Source organism: Cetorhinus maximus, chromosome 2, assembly GCF_964194155.1.
Source record: "Cetorhinus maximus chromosome 2, sCetMax3.hap1.1, whole genome shotgun sequence".
NCBI classification, from domain to species: domain Eukaryota; kingdom Metazoa; phylum Chordata; class Chondrichthyes; order Lamniformes; family Cetorhinidae; genus Cetorhinus; species Cetorhinus maximus.
The window spans coordinates 95,976,781-96,000,140 of record NC_135880.1 but is presented as its reverse complement, the minus strand read 5'-3'; the positions used below and the strand labels follow the sequence as shown (position 1 = coordinate 96,000,140).

The window sequence follows — 23,360 nt, the reverse complement described above, 5'->3', positions numbered from 1 at the left end:
CAAGGACACCCAGGTCTTGTTGCATATTTTGATATCATAATAGCATAAAAAAGCAAAGAGTTTGTAAAAAAAATGAACGGCAGTGAATCATCAACTCATTTTACACCCTACTCGAATTTCCACTAAAGTCAATGGAACAGGGATCAGGTGAGTTGTAAAACAGGCTTCTAATTCATTATCACCCTTTTTATGTTACTGCCAAAGATTAATTTTGCTCCTTTAGATTTGGAGGGGGGGAGACCAGATGGACCAAAGAGCACAAGTAATTAAGTAGAAATGGCAGCAATGCAGACAGGAAAGCCAGCTTAGGACTACCTCCAGAAGCTGAGGTCCAGAAGCAATGCCATCCAGAACCTGCATACAAAATCTAACACAGTTTATTCCTGGAATCAATTGAGAGCGAGAGCCCTCTACCAAGTAGGATGATTACAGTACAGAATACTACTAACTACAATTGTATAGTATTATTTAATTTATTTTATTAAAACTGTAGTCCACTGTGTAGTGTATGGCCCTTTTTAAGCCATGTACAGCAAAGACCCCCGCCCCCCAACCCCCCAGAGATCCTAAGTGTATCTGTAGGTTCTCTCAGGAATGTTCTAACAGATGCTACAGAGACCTTGAGCTGCAGTAGCCATGAGTCTACCAAATCTGGATTCACAATTTTCCCACACAGATCACACTGTAATGTTGAGGAAACACCCAGCAACAGGAGCATTGCAGGAGTGGGCACAGCTGCAGAAAGCGTTTCTCGCAGTGATGTAATCTGCAGTGATCTGCACTTCTAACCACTTCATTCGTCAGCCACTATAGCTGCTAGTGTAGCATCTTGGGCATAAACCTGGCATTTGCAGAATGGCTGACCATTAGAGAAACTATAAGATCTTTGTAATAAGACCATGGAGATGATAAGTTGAAATTTTTTCCCATGTTACAAGTGGATCTGACTTTGCATACCTGTGGCATTCCTCCTTATTCTCTAACTCTTTGAGAACAAAAGGAATGCTCATAAAATGCCTACTCTACCATTATATGGTGCTTAATGAGAAAGTTAAACTCTCCACAATGCCAAGAAGGTGAGAAAAGAAAGAAATAATACCAATTAAAGTCTTCAAAAAAGGCAGAAAATTGAAAAACGAACCAACAACTCTTGAACTTACATAGCACCTTTAATATAGTGAAACATCCCAATCCCCCTCACAGAAATATTATGAAACAAAATTTAACACCAAGCCAAATAAGGAGATATTAGGGCATATGACCAAAGGGCATAGAGGTGGGCTTTAAGGAATGTCTTACCGGAGGAAAGACAGATGGAGAGGTTGAGGGAGGGAATTCCTGAGCTTAGGGCTTTGACAGCTAAAGGTACAACTGCCAATGGTGCAATTAAAATTGTGTCTCATGAGGCTAGAACTGGAAGGTTGCAGATACCTCAGGAGGGTTGTATGCTGTCGGAGATTACAAATAGGGAGGGCAATATCATGGAGGCATTTTTAGAATGAGGATGAGAATTTAAAAATTGAGGCATTGCTTAACTGGGAGCCAGTGTAGGTCAGGGAGCACATGGGTGATTGGGACTTGGTGTGAATTAGGACACGAGCAGCATAATTTGGACCTCAAGTTTACGTAGGGTAGAAAGTGGGAGGCCAGCTAGGAGCAGGTTGAAATAGTCAAGTCTAGAGGTAACAAAGGCATGGTTGGAGGCTTCAGCAGTGGATAAACTGAGGCATGGGCAGAGTTAGGTGGAGTAACAGAGGTGAAAATAGGTAGTCTTAGTGATGGTGCAGATATGAGGTTAGAAGTTCATCTGGTATCAAGTATGACACCAAAATTGTGAATAGCCTATGCAAACCACTGTATCCAATTAAATATAACAAAACAACCCAAAAAACCTATTCAAATCCATTGGAATGCTAAAATACACAATAACTAACTTGCACATTTTCTCATTTCTAGACCCAGCAATCCTGGATTGAAGGAGTTTTCTATAAGCGAGAATGTGGAAAGATTATAACCAGTTCAAAAGATTCACACAGGTCAGTAGAGACAACTTTTATCACATTCATAAAGTTTGCAGGGAATCCCCTGAAATCTAGTTAAGCAATAATCATACAACATCAAACACAACCCATTATTGCAGTTGATTGATAAATAATTGTGATTAATATTTTTAATTACTTTGATAAGTAAACTTTTACAGCTATAAAAACAAAAAGCTAAAAGCTACTGCGGATGCTGGAAATCCAAAACAAAAACAGAATTACCTGGAAAAACTCAGCAGGTCTGGCAGCATCGGTGGAGAAGAAATCAGTTAACGTTTCGAGCCTTCATGGCCCTTCGGCAGAACTGAAGCATAGTTAGGAGAAAGGAGAAATATAAGTTGGTTTAAGGTGGGGGGGGGGGGTGGGGGGGGGGGAAGAGAGAAGTTGAGGGTGTGGTGATTGTGGAGATAAGCAAGCCGTGATAGGAGCAGATAATCAAAAGATGTCACAGACAAAAGGATCAAAGAGGTGTTGAAGGTGGTGATATTTGTCTAAGAAAAGTGCTAATTAAGAATGGAAGACAGGACACTCAAAGTACAACTCCAGTGGGGGTGGGGTGGAAAAGACTAACAAGGTTTTAGTTTTAGATTTAAAAATAATGTAAATAGGTGGGGAAAGAAGAATCTATATAAATTATTGAAAAAAAAGGGGGGGGGTGGAAACGGGATGGGGATGGGGGGAGGGGGAGTTTAAGATCTAAAGTTGTTGAATTCAATATTCAGCCCGGAAGGCTGTAAAGTGCCTAGTCGGAAGATGAGGTGCTGTTCCTCCAGTTTGCGTTGGGCTTCACTGGAACAATGCAGCAAGCCAAGGACAGACATGTTGGCAAGAGAACAGGGTGGAGTGTTAAAATGGCAAGTGACAGGGAGGTTTGGGTCTTTCTTGCGGACAGACCGCAGGTGTTCTGCAAAACGGTTGCCCAGTTTGCGTTTGGTCTCTCCAATGTAGAGGAGACCGCATTGGGAGCAACGAATGCAGTAGACTAAGTTAGGGGAAATGCAAGTGAAATGCTGCTTCACTTGAAAGGAGAACTTTTACAGCTATTGGACTTGATGACAGGAGAGGGTATATTTTCTGGAATCAGCTAAAACCCGGTGCTGAATGCAGAAGAAAGTGTAATGCCCATCAATTTGGAGAAAGGCTGACCTCATGGAATATCCTTTAATTGTCCCTAATTAAATTTTCAAGCAAACTATAAGTCTATATTGGGCCTGGGGTATGGAGAGATATCTAAAAGGAAGAGGATGTGGAAAACTGTAGGACTCATGCTGCTTTAAAAATTTAAATAGCTGTGATTACAAGGTAGGCAGTGGGACAGTGGTAGAACTCTTGTCCGTCAGCCCAGAGGGTTATGAGTTTAATTCCCACTTTGGAAACTTCAGCACATGATCCAAGCTGATGTTTCAGTGTGAGAGTACTGCACTGTTGCAGATGCTGTCTATTAATTGAGACTCTAAACTGAGGCAATGGAAAGGATTTCTCAGCACTATTTTGTAAAAGAGCAGGAGAAGTTCCCTTGGTGTCTGGGACAATATTTAGCCCTCAATCATCATCACCAAAACAAGTCATCTGGTCGTTATCTCATTCTATTTTGAGGACCTTGCTGAGTGCAAATTTGTTGTTACATTTCTTAGATTACAACAGTGAATACACTTCAAAATGTTGATGTAGCTGCTTTATGGAACAAAATTGTCTATGTTGCGACATAAGACCAAGATGGCTCAGAGACTTCCAAAAGACTTTGTTGCCAAAGTTACCAGTTTTCAGTGATTCATCATCAGCGGCCAAAAACAAGTGTATCTATTATGCCATATAGGCAACATGGATGAAATGCGTGTGAATTTTAATATGCACAACAACCAAATTGTGCAGTTGGAAGGTTCAAAAACAGTTCTAGTGAAAACCACAAGACACGAGAAGACAAGATTAATGGTGGTACTAGCCTGCATGCTGACAGAATGAAGTGAAAGTCAATGGTAATTTTCAAATGTAAAACTATGCTGAAAATTAAGTTCTTGGCAAGAGTTTATGTCCATGTCTACGACAACAGTTGGATAGATGAGGACGGAAGGAACTTATGGATTGATGATGTGTAGAATAGGGGTCCCAGTGGCCTTTGTAAAGAATGCAGCTTGTTAGTTCAGGCCATATTCAGATCCCATATAACTGATGAGATCAAGAGGTGCCTGTGAAGCAAAAAACACCCACATTGCGGTTATACTCGGGTCTGACATCCAAAGCTCAATGTTTGGATTTGTGCCTCAACAGCCATTCAAGGATCATGTTTGCACCAAATGGAGTAGATGGTTCAGGGAGAAAAAACTTTCACAAAGAGTGAAACTATGCAAGCTGGCTCGCTTGATGTTTTGTCTTGTTTCATCATCAAATCGTGGGATGCTATCAGTGCACAAACTGACATCAGATCATTCAAAAACTGCAAAATATCCAATCCAATGAAGCGGAGGAAGATGATTTGTTGTAGAGATATGATTCTGAAAGTGAAAATACGACATCTGATCCTGAGTGGGGTCCTTATGATGATGTCATGGCCAAAGTGACTCAGAATGAATCTGGTGAACTCTTTTGCACTGGATGTCGAAGACAATTAATTTGATGGGGTTTAAAACACTTTCATTATGGTTAAAGGTACCTTTGTACAATTAATTTATTCATTAAACCGTGACATTAATTTAATATGAATTACTGATGTTCTGCTTTCTCTTCACTTTTTAAAATGGCAAACACCCACACCTACACAAAGTGGTTCATATTTTGTACTTGCCATATAAATCAACCCCCATTTTTGGAGGCTTCAAAGGTCGACTTATACGCCAACATCTACTGTATATAAATGCAAGTTCTTTCTTTTCAATATGAGGACACAAATTGTTTCAGTCTTTTTTAAAGGTCCAATTCTTTCCTATGCATTTTTCAACCTTTCTGAAGGCTGAAATGGCAAAAGAAGTGGCTGGTAAAAGCCTGGAGAAGGAAAAATAAATGTGAAGGCAGGAAGTGGTGCATGTTGGCAATTGCCAGAGCAACAAATCACCCAAGTTCTCAATTAATTGACAGTGAAGTGGAAATGCTGCCAAGAGAGGTGGGTGTGAAGAGGGCTATTCTGCTTGATATTCCAAGGTACATTGTTACATTGCTGTACAAAAACAGAATTACCTGGAAAAACTCAGCAGGTCTGGCAGCATCGGTGGAGAAGAAAAGAGTTGACGTTTCGAGTCCACATGACCCTTCAACAGAACTGAACAGTTCTTCAACGCTTCTGTTGAAGGGTCATGTGGACTCGAAACGTCAACTCTTTTCTTCTCCACCGATGCTGCCAGACCTGTTGAGTTTTTCCAGGTAATTCTGTTTTTGTTTTGGATTTCCAGCATCCGCAGTAGTTTTTTGTTACATTGCTGCGCTTGGCAAATGGTGGCATAACATGATGAGAGAGGAGGTGACCTTGACTGCCTCATCATCATGGCACAGGCTGGCTGCAAGTGCCCTGGCAACTGCTGGCATAGATCTCACATGGCTCTGTACAAAGCTGCAGCCTATGGAACCTGATTTTCACAATCATTGCCAGGTAGATGTGTGGCCTGCAGATACAGGAAAAGTGATTTTCCTGGATTCTTAAAGACCACAGAAAATCATAACATCTTTCATTTAAATGAAATCATGGCTCCTTTTCATTGGACCACCTTTGGCCCGTTTAAAATGTCTGCTGGAAAATATTTCAGATGCTAAAGTGATGCAGGTTTGGGCATATAAATCTGAACCAGATTTCCCTAACGCCTGGCCCCTTGTACCCGTTCTACTCCAGTGCCTTAGGAACTGAAAATAAATCCCACTAACATCTTTAGCACACAGTTCTGTCTCCTGTGGGCCCCAAGTTTGTATTCAGTCCAGCCTGGTAGGATGAAATACTTTTTCTTCTGCTAGCACAATAGCAATCAGAGAGCCTACAAGGATGGTTAGTGTGGAAAATAGAAATGTGGTAGCGAGGGAATGATTGCTATTCTGAGGTTGGTGCCAAACTCTGTTTGGAACTGTTTGTCTCTATTTGGCTCTGCCAGAGATGTTTGGCTCTGCCAAAGATGTACTTTGTAAAACAATATTTTAACTAATTTAAGTGGTTCTGAGAGCGTTATTGGGAAGGTGTTTTATTCTGGAACGTGGAACACAGATTCACCAATGGAAGAAGCAGAAAGCCAATTTACAACTACCACTGATTTTTAATAGTTTGTGGATAGATTGGGCAGTGCACAAAAATATTAAATGTTAAATAAATCAAATTCTTATTTATGACAGGTGCCTTCCAGGATGTCAGATTTGCCAGAACCTGGTGAGGTAAGGCAACTTTCTAATTTTATTATTTAGCACAGAGTTTTATAAAAAAAATATGAAGTCTGAAAGACAAATGAAGAGCTCAGAAATCTTCTAATGTCTTGCTTTCCTATAAGCCCGGCAGAGTGGAAATGCTGTTCTGCTGCTGGTATTGTTCCTTATTCTAATAGAATATCCAGGGTAAGGATGAGGTTACCTACCTCAAATAGTCTTAGTTGCTCCCCATCCCATTATGGCCATACCTTAGATGCCTGCTTGGGAGGGAGTAGGAGCGTAAGTTGTTGCAAACTGCTGAGTGTGGTGGACGGGCAAAGTGGACACCATTGGCTTCAAATAACTCTTTATAAGTTGGTTAAAATTTCCAGGACGCAATTTTCTTAAGTTATCCAGGCCATTACTTTGTTCTAGAGATTCTGATAAGAAATCCCAATTCTTCTACAATGACCTGCATTCTGGCTTCTTCCCAATGTTCAAATTGGTGGATGGAAAGGAGGCAGGAGCCATGCAAAATCCAATGGAGGAAGCCCTACCACTGGATTCAACTCCTTGTGATATCAGGGATCTTCGATCGGGCAGTGTTATGATCATGTTAAAGACCATTAACATTTAAAGAAGAAATCCAAATACCCAGCAATTAACTGACAGAACTATGCCACAAGTTTTAACAAGAACAAACTTTAGTATATATATAAAAAGAAATTAAACAAAACAAACACCATTAAATTAACACTATAGCTTATAAAGACTAACACTATAAATACAGTTCTACTTTTAACTGTCCCCTCTACCACACCGCAAGAGTCCCTTTATACATTAAGCAAACCTTGAAAATTCATTCACTTCTTCTCTGGGACCAAAGAAAAAGTCATTTCACTGGTCTGTGAAATTTATTTTACTTCTCCTTAGTATCCCAGCTATTCTCCAAGGTACAAGGTTTCATAGGTATCCTTCCAATAACTTTTGGCTAAGTGACCCTTCAATTTTTTTTATTGACCTCATGAATCTGTAAAACGGATGATAGCAAGTCGGCAAGTTGTTTTATATCTTTCCCAATTTTTATTTCCACTGACTTCTGGCCATGCCTCAACTTCCTCCTGACCTTGGGTCATCTTGGCTTGTTTAATCTCTTTATTGCACCTCAGGAACAAAGAAAATTCAAGGCCAAACTGTTTTATTTATATTACCTGATTTTACAGTTAAACTGTTTAATGAGGCAAGCTTATTGTTTTATGCTACAGTATAACCTGAATTAGATAATATTATGATATTCAGCATGCACTCTACTCACAGAAAGCAGTTTGATTAAATAGGAAGGGTGGGTTACCTTAATTTTAAACTCAGCAACTTGGGGGAGGGGTGTTTTCAACATATTCTGATTTTCATTGTCACCAGGGCAGTTCCAGTGTATATACATAGAACATAATTGAAGCAAAGTCTTAAATTATCAAATTATTGTAGCAGTGAAGTGGCACGTCACAAATATCATCATGGAGTGCTGAGATGTGGATTCAGGCTTGCATTTTTTGTACAGGCCTAAGTTACTGATGTTAACTAGATGGGCGTGCTTAGAAGCAAAGACCAGGTACTTTCCAAAGAATCAGAAGGAAAATTGGGGACAGCCTTGGGTAATGGCGGGTATCAAAATTTCTGGACAGATGTGGCGGAATTGTATGAAAGGTACAGCTGAACTGGTGTTTGCGCTTACCTCCCACTGCCCCCACGAACTCTGGCAAAGTTCAGTGTTGGAGGGCACTATGGGGCGCAATTGCCACTGTGATTACAGCCTGTGAAATTATAAGGCCTGAGATTTTTGATGGGGATTGTCTTTAGTAGCTGTAGGTAGCGAGTTCCACATCTCTCCTGACTGAGTACTGAATGAAAAGGTGAGCCTGTATTCTGCTGTAGTCACTTTGATGCAGGGGGAGAATGCAGGTGAACAGGAATGCACAAATACACTCACAAAAGGACACCTGTTTGAAGAGAAGGTAATGAAAGAATATGTTCTTTTCAAAGTACTCCTTCATCTCTCTGCTCAATCAAAATCCCATTTATTGGCTGATTTTATTCTTTTCTCTCAAGAGAAATGAATAAAGTTCAGATATCCAGGTTTTACTGCAAAATTTACAGTCTGTCCCAAACACACAAATTGCCCTGCTGAACATAATAAATTTTAATATAAAATAAAAACATAAAATGCTGGAAAAACTCAGCAGGTCTGGCAGCATCTTTGGAGAGAGAAACAGAGTTAACGTTTCGAGTCCGTATGACTCTTCTTCAGAACTTTCAGCTCTGTTTCTCTCTCCACAGATGCTGCCAGACCTGCTGAGTTTTTCCAGCATTTTATGTTTTTATTTCAGATTTCCAGCATCCGCAGTATTTTGCTTTCATGATACATTTTAAATTGGACTGATTCACCACTTGAATTTTTTCACCTATTTCATACTTAAAAAGGATAAGGTACTTCGGCTAAATATCTGAAGGTACTCTGTTGTAGTATAGGCGTCTGGCACATATAGGGTTAACTTGGGACTGAGTACAGTACCACCCACACAGTGATGTAAGAGTTCACATGACCTGTACCTAGGCGTAAGTCTAGTGTTGGAGACAGCTGTGTGCTAAGCAAGCATGGAGACAGCTCCTAGCTTGAACCCTGTACATAGTTCTTTTGGTTAATAAACACATACAGTTAACTTACTTAATACTATGACAACTTGATTATGACCTACTGGACAGTATCCTACACCCTACAACAACTGTAACCTTTCCCGCCTGGAAATTTATTGCTTGGAAGCACAGGTTGTCCGGAAATTTTTTGAGCAGGTCCAAGCAACGTTTTACTACAGCACTTTGAGAGCAGAAAGACAGAAGGTACAATATTTGGATAAGTAAAACAATCATGTTCCTGCTTTTTTATCACTGGTTCATATTTCAGGTAAATATATGTAACTAGGTTTATTACGTTTTACACGTATTTAGGCATTCTAATGTTATTCTATAATCCAGAAATTTGAGTACTGCTGAAAAAAGACATTTTATCGAAGCTCTTTGTCTTGCACTCATCAGGACAATGTCCCCTGACATTAATATTTTTGTGATTGTCCTGATGAGTGTAAGACGAAAAGCTTCGACAAAATGTCTTTTTTCAGCCAAACTCCAGAAAATTCCAAAATCCAGAAATGACTTGGTCCCAAGCATTCTGGACTGGAGAGGTTACAGTGTATTTTATGCAATAGCTACTATAAGCAGACTTAGGGAACATCTAGTATCTCTGAAGTTGCATCATTCAAAATAAAACTACAGTTTTAATATTGATTTTAATCCTTGTACTTTGAACACAGATGTTGCTGTGGTCGGCTAGTTGGAGATCACCCTGGCTTAGATAACAAGTTACCAGTCTATTTATCAGCTCATGACGATGGGCAGGAGGAGTGGTGTGTTCACAAACACACCATAGCAAGTCCAACTGATGCCTTTGGTACCGTGGACTTCCAGGATGGTGCTTATTCCTATCGTGCTAAGGTTGGTTGCATTTCACAGGTAGTAGATACAGGGGACAGGGAATCAGTCAAGCTGCTAACGTCTCTCCTTTGCATTTAATGTTCCCAGGCAATTGTCTATAACTATGACAATCAGTTGTCCTGATTTAAATTAACCCTACATGGAACAGGCAGGGAGGCAGTTAAAATTAGGGCAGTCAGTTACCCCCTGTAACCCAGCTGCCTACCCACCATATCCCCATGTTAACCTACTCTTTTGTTCAGGCAAGTGAGACAGCCACAGGAAGGATGCAGGGTGCTTTTTTACATATGTAAATCTTGGGTCAGGTCCTAACTGCACTTTTAACTGGAGGCTTAATCTGGCAAGCAATGACAGCTTCCCCATTGGTCCAAACCTGTCAGGAGCTGGACTTTGGGTTAGGAGAGGCCAATGCAGACAAGGTTTAAAGTTTAATTTCATATTTTCTTGTGGGCCAGAAGGAGCAGGAGTGCTCCTCCAGTCCTCATGAAAAGTACTTTTTTAGTGCTGTGCTTTTATCACAGATGTTTTTCAATATTGCTGAGCCTTTTATTAATGGCGTGATAAGTTTAATAATTTAGTTCTTCCAGTGCAGAGTTTTGTGTGACAGAAGCATATATTGGGATTCTGGTGCAGAGGTTAATGTAAGAATCTCCAATTTCCATCCATATGTAAAGTTTAGCTAAATATGAATTGTTGGGATAATGGGGAGGATTTTTCCTATGGTGGGTGGGCTGGGCAGGAGCAGGCTTGGGTGGACACAGAGCCAATTAAGGCCCGTCCAGTGTAACGCGTGGCCAGTAGTGCTCAGCGCTACCTGTGCGGGCAGGGGGAGGAGGGAGAGTTGGGGCCTGCGCTTTTTCACGCATGTGCATGGAAGAGCACAGCAATCTCCCTGAGGCACAGAGCTGCCTCAGGGAGATTGAATAGACAATAAAAAACTTTAATAAATGATGTTAAAATTTATTTAAATATACCCCCTCATGTGACAGTGTCACATGAGTTGGGACATGTTTGTAAAGGTGGGAAAATTATTTTATTGATTTTATAAAAGCTTCAGGAAACCTCATCCCGCCCGTGGATGAGGTTTCCCGAAAAACGCGAAGGCCGCTTGGGCTTTTTGGCTACCTGCCAATCTTACGATTGGACGGGCAGCATTCTTAACTATTTTAATTACGTTCTTAATGGCCTTAATAGGCCGTTGACATCTTGGCGGGCACGCAGCCGACTCTGGCGCACGCCCGCCAAACGAAATATCGAGATGACGTGTGATGACATCGGGACACATGCCCGACGTTATCACGTGTCATTTTACGCATCGGTGTGTCGGGCCTGCCCCCGCACGCCAACTGGAAGATTCAGGCCAATTTTTTTTGTGGGGGCAAATTTTTGCTTACACAAAACAGTAAGTTTATTTTTAAACGTTGCAAAAATAGTCTATTATTATTGCCTAATAGTGTCTAATATTTCCCTATAAGTCACCCAATATTGAAAGATTTACAATACTTCAATAGAGCAAACAAAAAAGGACACTTGAAAAAGACAAAAGCAGTTAAATTCTGATTACCTGAAATGTTGACTCTGTTTCTCTCCACAGATGCTGCCTGACCTGCTGAGTATTTCTAGCATTTTTTGTTTTTATTGCAATTGAAAAAAAGCCTTTCCAGTAGCAATTTTCACAGGAATTTAGGGAACCACAACATCCACAGGAACCTTATATCTTCCCAACTGGCAGAGGTTCCTGCTCCTCCCTTCTACCTCCCACTTACTCTTCCTTGCCTGTACACTGTCACTCACATGGGTGCTGCTTTCATAAGTTCAGTACCAGTATCATCCACAAAGACTAGCTGTGTGTGTTGAAGAAGGATGCAGGGTAATATGTGATGCCATTATATTCCAGGCCAGTGGCAGTTGGCTCAGCAAGTCCTACAAGGACAGAAAAGAATTTTACTGAATCACTTAGGACAAGTTCAGAGATGGGGTGGGTATCAAATGGGAGCAGATGGCATTTGGCTGCAAGTCCGACATCTTTATGTCGCTTCCGGATTTTACCAATGACATGAACAATGAAGGGCGGCCTTCTCACATTGATCTGACAGGACACCGATTAACATAGTTGAAAGGCCAATTCACTGCAAATTTAGCATTCTACTGATGCCGCACAGCATCATGAGGCTTCAACGAGGCGGCAAAGAAGCCATAGGGCTGGCACTCTCAGGAAGCTATCAAGAGAGCCAGTGCATGGTGGCTGAAAGCGTAGCCCACAGAGGGCACTGCCGGATGCTGGCAGAAGGGGTGAGAAGATGCCAGCACTGAGGGAGTGGGCTGCCAGGGCCACATGGGGCAATGGCACTTGCCCAAAGGAAACGACTCAGGGAAAGTTTGTGGGCGAGGGGGGATTGTTACCTGGATAGAAGGCCTAGAAATAATAGAAAAGCTACCTGCAATGGGCCTCATTCACCCAGACCTCAGGGCCCATAGCAGGTAGCTTTTCTATTATTAAGAGGACTGGTCGCTCAGAAGGAGGGCGGTGCAGACACTGGCAAGGCCACCTCAGTACCAGCAAGAGGGCCACCCTGATGTGGCATACCACAGAGTGACGTGCCATCAGCCACCTGCTTGCAGAAGAGCCTATCCTGAGGAGACAGTGTACCCTCAGAAGTTGAACTATTTCAAGATGTTCAAGCAGCAAGTTCAGTGAAGATTACAGCTGACCAGGGAGGCTGTCGCTGATCTCTGTGCTTTGCTGCAGAACAAACTGATTCCCATGGGAGATGGTGGACACCCAGTGCCAGTGGTGCTACAGATCACTGTGGCTCTGAACTTCTATACCTCTACCTCCTTCCAGGGATCCACTGGGAAATGTGTGGGATCTCCCATGTAGCTACCCATTGGTGTATCATGGAGGTAACCAATGTAATGTTCAAGAGGGCTGGTTACTACATGTGCCACAGGATTGATCCGGACAATCAGTCAGAGAAGCCCATTGGGTTCGGGGCCATTGCTGGATTTCCCCAGGTGCAGGGTGTCATCGGCTGCGCACATGAGGCCATCAAGGCTCTCATGAAACAGCCAGTGATCTCCATAAACAGGAAGGACTTCCATTCTATCAATGTCCAACTGGTATGTGACAACCAAAAAGGGATCCTTCAGGTGAGTGCCCAACTCCCAGGAATCATCCACAATACCTAAATACTTTGACAGACCCAGGTGCCACAGCTTTTCTGCCTATTTCCCCATCTCCCATGTGCCTGCAGGGACAAGGGCTACTCAATAAAGACATGGCCACTCATGTCTGTGAGGAACTCACGCACAGATGTAGAGGAAAGATACAATGCCTGTCATGAGTCAGCCAGAAGAACCAAAGCAAGCCTTTGACGATGTGATTCAGGTTCTTCAACCAATCTGGTGGAGCCTTCAGTATGCCCCAGCAAAGGTCTCTTCTATTGTGGTGGTCTCCTCTACACTGCACAACCTGGCAATGCAGAGTGGGGAGCCGTTGAATAATGAGGACATTGTTGACGGTGAGGCTGTGGGGGAGCCAGTTGACCAGGTGATGAATGATGAGGGACCCTTTCAAACACAGACATGGCACAATGAGGTATACACAAGGGAGGGTCAGGATGCCTTAACACCTAATCCCCCATGTTTGCTGTGACCCTTTTGCCTTTTCAGAAAGATTCCGATAAAACCTTCCCTTTAATGAGACCTGCCGTTGCCTCCTTCACTGCACTCCATTGCCTGGCACCCAGTTGTTCAGGGCACAGTGGCAAGGCCGAGGAGCTGAATGGATGCGTCTTAATCCATCACCTCAAGCCCACTGAGGAAGCAAAGGTGTAGATGATGGTTTACAAGAATGGTTTCAGGGATGAGAAACTTCAGTTAAGAAGATAGATTGGAAAGGTTGGCACTATTGTCCTTGGAGAGAAGAAGGCTAAGAGGAGATTTGATAGAGATGTTCAAAATCATGAGGGGTCTGGACAGAGTAGATAAGGAGAAGCTGTACCCGCTCGTAAAAGGATCAAGAACGAGAGGGCACAGATTTAAAGTGATTTGCAAAAGGAGCAAATACGATGTGAGAAAAAACTTTTTCACACAACGAGTGGTTCGGGTCTGGAATGCACTGCTGGAAGTGTGATGGAGGCAGATTCAATCGAGGCATTCAAGAGGGCATTGGATGATTATTTGAATAGAAACAATGTGCAGGGGTACAGGGAAAAGGCAGGGTAATGGCACCAGGTCATAAAGCTCATTTGGAGGGTCAGTGCAGACACGACGGGCCGAATGGCCTCCTTCTGTGCGTTAAAATTCTGTGATTCTTTGATTATAATCAGCCCAAAATGTAATGATGTTAAGTAATAATTGGTAACATTTTCCAAACAACAAATTCACAATGCTTTATTTTGTATTCACTGTGAATTCTCTTCAGTATATTAGAGTCTCATATGACACTGAACTGCACCAGTTGCTTCATTTGATGTTGAAGGAATGGCTGATGGAACTCCCAAAGCTACTCATATCTGTCCATGGAGGTAGCCAGAACTTTGAACTTCCTCCAAAAGTTAAACAAATCTTTGGGAAAGGACTTATCAAAGCAGCTGAGACTACTGGGGCCTGGATAGTGACTGAGGGCATCAACACAGGTAAGTTGAATTTTATTTGTTACAGTTGATGTTCAGATGTTGGAAAGCCAGAACAACTTAATTATTTAACAAATGTGAATTTCTGTAAATACTGTGTTGGTGTGTCACAAGGTAACTATTTTTAATATATCCATGTTACCCCAAAACTTTGCGAGAAATTTATTTTGACTCATTTACACAGTCATATTGACAGAGGAAGCCTTGGCCAGTTGCTTGATTGCATAAATGACTGTGGAAGACATGGACTTATTCAACATGCAGTAGAAGAGAAGTGGTGGTGAGGCAGAACTCTGATAAAAATGGTCCTGTATTGACTGAAACAACAGGATGAACTAGGTGGCCAGAGGGGCCTTTTCTCCTTTCTATAGTCTCAGGCTCTTACAATGGGTGTCCTCTACCCTTTAGTTTGATCCTCTCATATAGACTTCGGCCCTTTTTTGTTTCCCATTTTGGGCCGGAATGTTAGGCATCACTTGGACAGAACATTCTTCTCCATGGGGTGTGGGCATCGCTGGAAAGGCCAGCATTTATTGCCCATCCCTAATTGCCCTTGAGAAGGTGGTGGGAAGCTGCCATCTTGAACTGCTGCAGTCCATGTGATCTAGGTACACCCATAGTGCTGTTACGTAGAGAGTTCCAGGATTTTGACCCAGTGACTGTGAAGGAACGGTGATATAGTTGCAAGTCAGGATGGTGTGTGGCATGGCAGGGAATTTATAGGTGGTGGTGTTCCCATGTGTCTTCTGCCCTCATTCTTGTGCCAGCTACTGGGGACCTCTGACATCCAGAAACAATGACATCATCAAGCAGGCTCAGCAGCCAATCAGGTTAAATAATTCTCCCAGAGAGCAAACCAGGATGTAAAAAGCACTAATCATCAATCACTTTTTCATCATTTTACAGAGAATGAAATAAAGATTGGGACATACACATAGGATTAAAGTAGAAAATGGAATATCTTAAACAAACTTTTTTCAATTTTAATATTCTTTGGAATGTTTATCAAGGCTACTGACCAGGTGCTGGAAAGTGGGATTAAAATGAGCAGCTAGTTTCATTTTTTTTGGCCAGTGCAGACACAATGAGCTGAATGGCCTCTTTCTGCGCCATAACTTTTCTATGGTTCTAAATGGAGAGAATAACCCTCCAGACTTCTAAAGTCAGTTTTTCAGGGTCAGAGAGGTGGTTTAGAAGTAATTTTGGTTTAGCACAATGTTAAAACCTCAGTTACACCTCTCAACAAAGCTTAACGTTTTCAATGGATTTTACAGTGAGAATAGTGTGCAAAGAAGTTGAAGTTTCTACTCTGATCTACATTGCATTTGTGCTTGGGGATCTTCACTATGGCAGCCCAGGTATCTGCCTGAATCAGGCAGGAACTTAACTGATGTATTCAAATTAGAGTCCCATGATAGGACTTGTACCCCAACTCCATTTGCTGTGGCAAAAGTAGCAGATAGTGCTGGACCTGCCCAGTATTACTGATTGTACAGTCATGAAACAACAGTTGGAAGTACTATTTAAAGGGACACTCACCTGCAAGCGCTCAGATCATTGGGTGAAATTTAATGAGTGTGACGAGGGTCTCGCCCACTGGTTGGAGAACTGTGTCACTTCTCTCTGGGAGGCTTGATCCAGCTACTTGGTAACCAGGCACTTACCTGCATAGCCTTTGGCCTCCCATCCAATTAAGGCCCTAGTAAGACGGAATTCCCACACCCGAGAGCTGTCGGCCAATTAAAGAAAGCAAGGGTGAAGAGTGGCTTTCAGCGCTCGCCCTCCCCTTCTCTTCCCTTCCCTTTGCTGGATCCCTCAATCGGGCACAGAGTGCTTGTCAATTAGGGATGTCCCGCTCACCCAACCCCCATAGACACCTGGTAGGCCGCTGGAAAACCGACAGAGTTTGCTTGGTGCCCTCTCCGGAAGGCTCATGCCATGCTCGCCAGTGGTTGAATACCAGTGGTTACTTAGGGGCCTAGATTGGCCTCTGGGTGGTAAGGTCGCCCTGCATCCTTCCTACCCTGAGCTTGATCAGGATGGAGTTGGGAAGGCAGCCACCTTCGCGCCACACCACCCGTCCACCTCCACCTCCAAACTTGCCTCGGCTGCGTCGTTAATTTTCCACCAATTGATAGACTGTGCAATTTTCCTGATTAGACTTCTTCACAAGTTTTTCCACTGAAATTCACTTATTTCAAGTATCCTTTGACTTCAAAACCTTCAAGAGGCTTAGTGTCAAGATGTCTGTCATCCTGGCTACTCCACTCTACTGATTGAAAGGAGAACAGCAGCATCTGAATGGGGTTCTGAGAAAACCCACATGGGGAGGGTTGCTTTACAGTGATCTTACTCACAGGGTCCATGGACCCGGAGTAACTTACTTCCACAAGGGGTGGTGAATCAGGAGGCTGCACTTCTCCAGAAAGACTGTCACAGGGTTATAGGGTAGGATCTCCCCTGCCCTGCAGAAGTGAGTTTGGAGGCTGGACCGAGAGCCTCCCTGACAGATACCCATCTCAAAGGGGTCTTGCCAGAGACAGGGTCAATGTGGTATTGGCAGGTAGCCAAACGGATGGATTGGGGGGTAAGTTGCTGATGCCCCCGAGATCTTCCCAATGTTGGGACAGCCCAGGCCCACTGCCCCCTTGTTGAGTCGGCAGCAGCTTGGAGTTTACCGAGAATGGCCTTCGGGCCTCCAGTCGCTCAGCCTATGAATGAGCCTCTGAAGCACGAAGGCTGTAGTCCTGGCCACAGCCCTTCCTGTGTTTTCCGTTCTTGTGAATATTATTCAGGTTTCCGAAGGTGCCTTCCTTTGAAAGTGCCCTCACACTGTCCTACCTGCCTCTGCTGCACCCATCTGGGGCTGCTGTCCATCCCAGTGCGATGGGACCTCCCATTGCATCTCCCATCTTGGAAATGTGCCTGGCCAAATTCCAGAAGATTCCATCAGTCAGCACAACTCGGACATCTGCAGGGCAGGGGCGCAGACATGATTCAAAGGGCATAATTTCCCATCCATATTGTGCATTCTGAGAGTGGGAAGCAGTAAGTTGCAAGGAAGGGATGTTGATCATCTGCAAGAAAGTGGCTCCAATCTGAAATGTGAAAGTAGTTAGCAGAGGTGAAAATGCTTAGCAGTTGCTACTAGGTAAATGTAGAACACAGTTAGTGCCTGTTGTGAGGGCAGCAGCAACAGGCAAGTGTGTGACTGACTTGATAAGGTGAGATGGTACAGTTCCCCTTTAAATTGGTGAAGAAGCAAGAAAATTAAGAGAGAATTATTTGGAGCCCTGGGGGAAAGTGCAGTGCCTGGGATTAATGCAGAGAAATAGAGAATAGGGGCTTGGATTTTTAACCTCAAGGCAGGTAGGGGGAGTTGGGAAAATTCCCGGCTTGGCCTGCCTGCCTCTGGAGAAAGTGCCCACAAAAGCAGGATCTTAGTTGCTAGGGGAGTGGGTGCAGGCTGGAGTTGGGCTCAGTGACCCAGGAAGAAGTCTGGAGGCAGCCACAAGGGCTGTCGGGTTTGGAGGTGGACTGTTCAAAAGGCCCATCTTGGGACTTTGTCCCAATTAAAATAAAAGCACAAAGGCCCTCCATCCCTCACCCCTCACACTGGCTTCATCCTCCAAACACCCGATGCCTCACCCATGCCTTCTCATGTCCCCCAGTCACCCTCCAAATAGCTCTTCATGTGCCCAGACTAAGTTCTGCCCTTTCACCCACCCCCATGTCTCCTCATGCCTCTCTGCCAAGATCTGTCCTTACCCCCATCCACTATGGACCCTTGTTCCTCCTGTGCCAAGCTATGGCACCTCCATGCCTATTGAGCCACTGTACACTTTCTAGAGCTAATGAACTTTATGGCAGCATTTATATGAAAAAAAGCTTTGATAAAACATAATTCATTGATAACTTTCTCCTATATTTGAAAAAAAGTCTGTGTTACAAGCTAAAAAAAGTGTCAATCATCCAGGCCCTTTAAAGTCTCAAAAACCACAAACCCTTGAAAACACTTAACATGTGTAAACAAACATTGTGAAATTGACAGCAGAGTTCAGAGAGCTTGAGCTGTCATTCAATGTTTCCTCTGGGGAGCAGCCTTTCTAGTCTTCTAATAGTCCTCTTGGCTCTCCTCATTAAGGACCCGCCCACCATTTTTAAAAGGCCCCCGAGCCAACCCAACTCAATGAAGATCCAGACCAGTGTCATTCCCACATTAGCTGTCACTTGCAACACCGAATTCATATCCAGGATAATGCTGTGGTCATTGACATTGTTTAAGGCTTTCTGCTATTCCAGGCTAACAAAACCAAGTGAATAAACCTCAATCAGAAGATCTTCTGATATTAACAACTTGAGATATATGCAATTTAGTAAAGACTTTATCTGTGATCCCCAAGGCTCTCTGATATGCAGCTGCATTGGCCACGGTCAAAAGCTTCAATAGTCTCAATGTGAAACAACTTTCAGAATCTTCTGTTATTAATGGTAAACAGATAAGATCATTAATCTTATGGCACTGAGCAGCATGCAGGGGATCATGGACCTATCACTTAATGCCATGCTCACCTCCTGCCACTGTGCTTGGCTAGGACCTTTAGGTGGCCTTCTTTCAAAATTGGATATCTCTCTCTATCTCTCTCTGTCCCGCTCTCTCCCTCTGTCTCTCATTGTGACTTGTGCCAGCAGTACTTCTATTTTTGCTTCAGAAAATCTTGGAATTATGCACCATAATTTACCATAGTAAACTTGAACCATCAGTTTACAATGTCTCACCCCCTCCTTATCTCTGTAACCTAATCCAGCTCTACAACCCGCCATGATATGTGTGTCCCTCCAAATCTGGCATCTTGTGTAACCCCTATATTTGTAGCGCGGCCATTGATGCCCGGGCTTTCAGCTGCCTAGGTCCTAAATTAGAGAATCATGGAATGGCTTCTGCACAGAAGGAGGCAATTCGACCTGCAAGAGCAATTTAGGTGGTCCCATCCCTGGCCCTTTCCCATAATTCTGCAATTTTTTGAACTTCAGGTGTTTATTCAATTGCCACAATTGAATCTGCTTTCATCACACTCTCAGGCAGTGGATTCCAGATTGTAATCATTTGCTGCATAATTTTTTTTCTCATGTTGCCTTTGGTTCTTTTGTCAATCATCTTAAACCTGTGCCCTCTGGTTCTTGACTGTTCCGCCAAAAGAAACAATTTCTCCCTATTTGCTCTGTCTCGATTCCTCATGATTTTGAACGTCTCTATCAAATCACGTCTCAGCCTTCTCTCCAAGGAAAATCCAGCTTCTCCAATCTATCCACTAACTGAAGTCCCTTATTCCTGGAATAATTTTCATAAACCTTTTCTGCACCCTCTCTAAAGCCTTCACATCTTTCCTGAATTGTGGTGCCCAGAATAAGACACAATAATCCAGTTGATGCTGAACCATTTTTTTAATATAAAGGTTCATCATAACTTCCTTGCTTTTGTACTCTGTGCCTCTATTTATAAAGCCTAGTATCATGTATGCCTTATCATCCACTTGCTCAGCCGGCCCTGCCACCTTCAATGATACTCCCAGGTCTCTCTGTTCCTGCACCCCTATAGAATTTTATCTTTTATTTTATATTACCTCTCATTCTTTCTACAAAATGTATCATTTTACATTTCTCTGCATTAAATTTCATCTGCCACATGTCCACCCATTCCACCAGCATTTCTATGTCCTCTTGAAGTCAATCACTATCCTTCTCACAGTTCAGAATATTTCTAAGCTTTGTGTCTTCTGCAAATATCAAAATTATGTCCTATCCACGCAAGCCCAAGTAATGAATATATATATATATATATATATCAAGAAAAGTAGTTGTCCTAGTACTGACCCCTGGGGGACACCACTGTATACCTTCCTCCAATCCAAAACACAACCAATCCCCCACAACCATTTACTACTAATCTCTGTTTCCTGTAACTCATCCAAATTGTATCCATGCTGCCATTGTCCCTTTTATCCCAATGCCCTCAACTTTGTTGACAAACCCATCATGTGGCACTTTATCCAATGCCTTTTGAATGTCCATGCAGCCCACATCTACCGCATTACCCTCATCAATCCTCTCTTGTCCCTTATCAAAAAACTCCAATCAAATTGGTTAAACCCATTTGCTGGCAGGCTTTCATTATTTCTTCTACAGCTGTACAAGTGACTGTTAATTTGTTGTGGATTATCATTTCTAAAAGCTTTCTAACCTCCAAGGTTAAGCTGACTGGCAGTAGTCGCTGGGTTTGTCCTTACACCTTTATTTGAACAAGGTTGTAACACCAATTCTCCAGTTCTCTGGCACCTCCGCTCTATCAAAGGAGGGTTGGAAAATTACAGCCAGTGCCTCCACAATTTCCATCCCTACTTCTCTCAACATCCTTGGATGCATCCCATCCGGTCCCAGTGACTTGTCAACTTTAAGTACAGTGCGCCATTCTAATACCTCCTTTTTATAAAATCAATTTTTGGCCCATTAGCATCTCAATTACCTCCACCTTCCCTATATCTTTGGCAGTATTTCCTTCCTTGGAAAGACAGATGCAGAGTACTCATTTAGTATCTTAACCATGCTCTCCTCCTCCATACATTGATCACCTTTTTGGTCTCTAATCAGTTCCACCTCTCCTCATATTACCTTTTTACTATTTGTTATTTATTTGTCTGTAGATGACTTTTGAATTCCGCTTTACGTTAATTCCCAGCCTCTTCTCATGCTCTCTCTTTGCCTCTCATTTCCTTTTTCACTGCCCTTCTGAACTTTACATAGCCAGCCTGGTTCTCACTTGTATTATCAATCCAATGTCTGTCATATGCAACCTTTTACTGCTTCCTCTTACTTCCTATCTTTTTCGTCATCCAGGGAGCTCTGGCTTTGATTGTCCCACCATCTCATCACTAAAGGCACCTCATTGTTCTGTTACAGTTTTGCCTGCCAATCTTTCAATCCAATTTACTTGGGACAGATCAGTTCTCAACCCACTGAAATTGGCCCTCCTCCAAGTATTTTTACTCTAGATTGCTCCTTGCCCTTTTCCATGGCTAAACTAAACCTTATTGATCACTGTTCCCTCAATGTTTCCCTACTGAGACTTGACCTATTTCATTCCTCAGAACCAGATCCAGCAATGCCTCCTTCCTTGGTTAGTTGGAAACATACTGATCAAGAAAATTCTCCTTAACATGCTTTAGAAACTTTTTTCCCTCTCTGCCCCTTATACTGTTGCTATCCCAGTTTATATTAAAATAATTAAAGTCCCCTACTATCACTTGTTTTTCCATTTCTCTATAATTTCCCTGCAAATTTGCTACACTACATCTAGTTGGTACCTATAGAACACACCCAGAAGTACAATAGTACCTCTAATGTTTCTTAACTCTAACCAGACAGATCATGTCCTTGACTGCTCCAAAACATCCTCGCTCTCCAACGCTGTAATATTCTCCTTGTTCAGTACGTCCTTCCTTCCTTCCTTCCTTCCGTCCTCTTACCTTCCTTCCTTCCTCTTACCTTCCTTCCTTCCTTCCTTCCTTCCTTCCTTCCTTCCTCTTACCTTCCTTCCTTCCTTCCTTCCTTCCTTCCTTCCTTCCTTCCTTCCTTCCTTCCTTCCTTCCTTCCTTCCTTCCTTCCTTCCTTCCTTTTACCTTCCTTCCTTCGTTCCTTCCTTCCTCCCTTCCTTCCTTCCTTCCTCTTACCTTCCTTCCTTCCTTCCTCTTACCTTCCTTCCTTCCTTCCTCTTACCTTCCTTCCTTCCTTCCTCTTACCTTCCTTCCTTCCTTCCTCTTACCTTCCTTCCTTCCTTCCTCTTACCTTCCTTCCTTCCTTCCTTCCTTCCTCTTACCTTCCTTCCTTCCTTCTTTCCTCTTACCTTCCTTCCTTCCTCTTACCTTCCTTCCTCTTAATACCTTACTATTTCTTACTCTAGTGCTTTCTCTCTCTCTCTCTCTCAATCCTTTGTGCACCTTGTTTATTCTTCCTAATGCAGTATCCCAGTTCCCACCTCACTGCCAAGTTAGTTTAAACCTCCGCTAACAGCAATGGGGAGTGCATAGGTCCCAGTTCTGTTGAGCTGCAACCTATACAGGTTCCTCCCCCACATCCCCCGCCCCCACTTTCCTTTCCAGAACTGGTCCCAGCATCCCAGGAATCTTAAGTCCTTCCCCCTCCATCATTTCCTTAGCCACACATTCATCTGCTCTATCATCGTATTTCCATAATCACAAGCATATGGCACTGGGAATGATCTGAAGATTATTACCTTTAAGGCCTTGATTGCTGGTCTTCCTTGCTCCCTAAAATGTGCCTTAAGGACCTCACCCCTCCTTCTTTGCTACCAGTATGGGCTGAATCTTCCCCTCCCCCCGTCGAGGGGGTTATACCGGGGTGGGCGGGAGCGAGTGCAATCCCAATTGGCGCTCCCGATCGGGTCCGCGATGCCATTTTACATGGGCAGGCCAATTAAGGCTCGCCCAGCGTGATGCTCACCTGGAAGAGCTGAGCACTCCCTCTGTGGGTGGTGGAGGGGGATTCCCTGAGCCAGGGCCTGCGCTCTTTTGCGAAAGAGCACAGAAATCTCCCTGAGGCACAAAGGGAGATCAGTTTAAGGCTTTAAAATTTAAATAAAGGAAAAAATAACTTTCAAAACATATCCCCTCATGTGACAGTGTCACATGAGCTGGGACATGTCAATGAATTTTTAAAATAATTTTTATTGAATTTTAAAACACTTCATGAAACCTCATCCCGCCCGTGCTTGGGCTCTTCGCCTGCCCGCAAACCTTAAGGTTGG

The 23,360-nt window shown here is 43.1% G+C and overlaps 1 protein-coding gene across 1 annotated transcript in view; it reads left to right on the top strand.

Moving 5' to 3' along the window:
* trpm6 (transient receptor potential cation channel, subfamily M, member 6) overlaps positions 1-23,360 on the top strand; it is a 186,879-nt gene that overhangs the window by 8,644 nt on the left and 154,875 nt on the right. The window contains exons 2-5 of the mRNA XM_078559318.1: positions 1,957-2,036; positions 6,348-6,386; positions 9,722-9,902; positions 14,329-14,542. Of these exons, the coding sequence (XP_078415444.1) occupies positions 1,957-2,036; positions 6,348-6,386; positions 9,722-9,902; positions 14,329-14,542 (514 nt within the window). The remainder of the gene's footprint in view (positions 1-1,956; positions 2,037-6,347; positions 6,387-9,721; positions 9,903-14,328; positions 14,543-23,360) is intronic.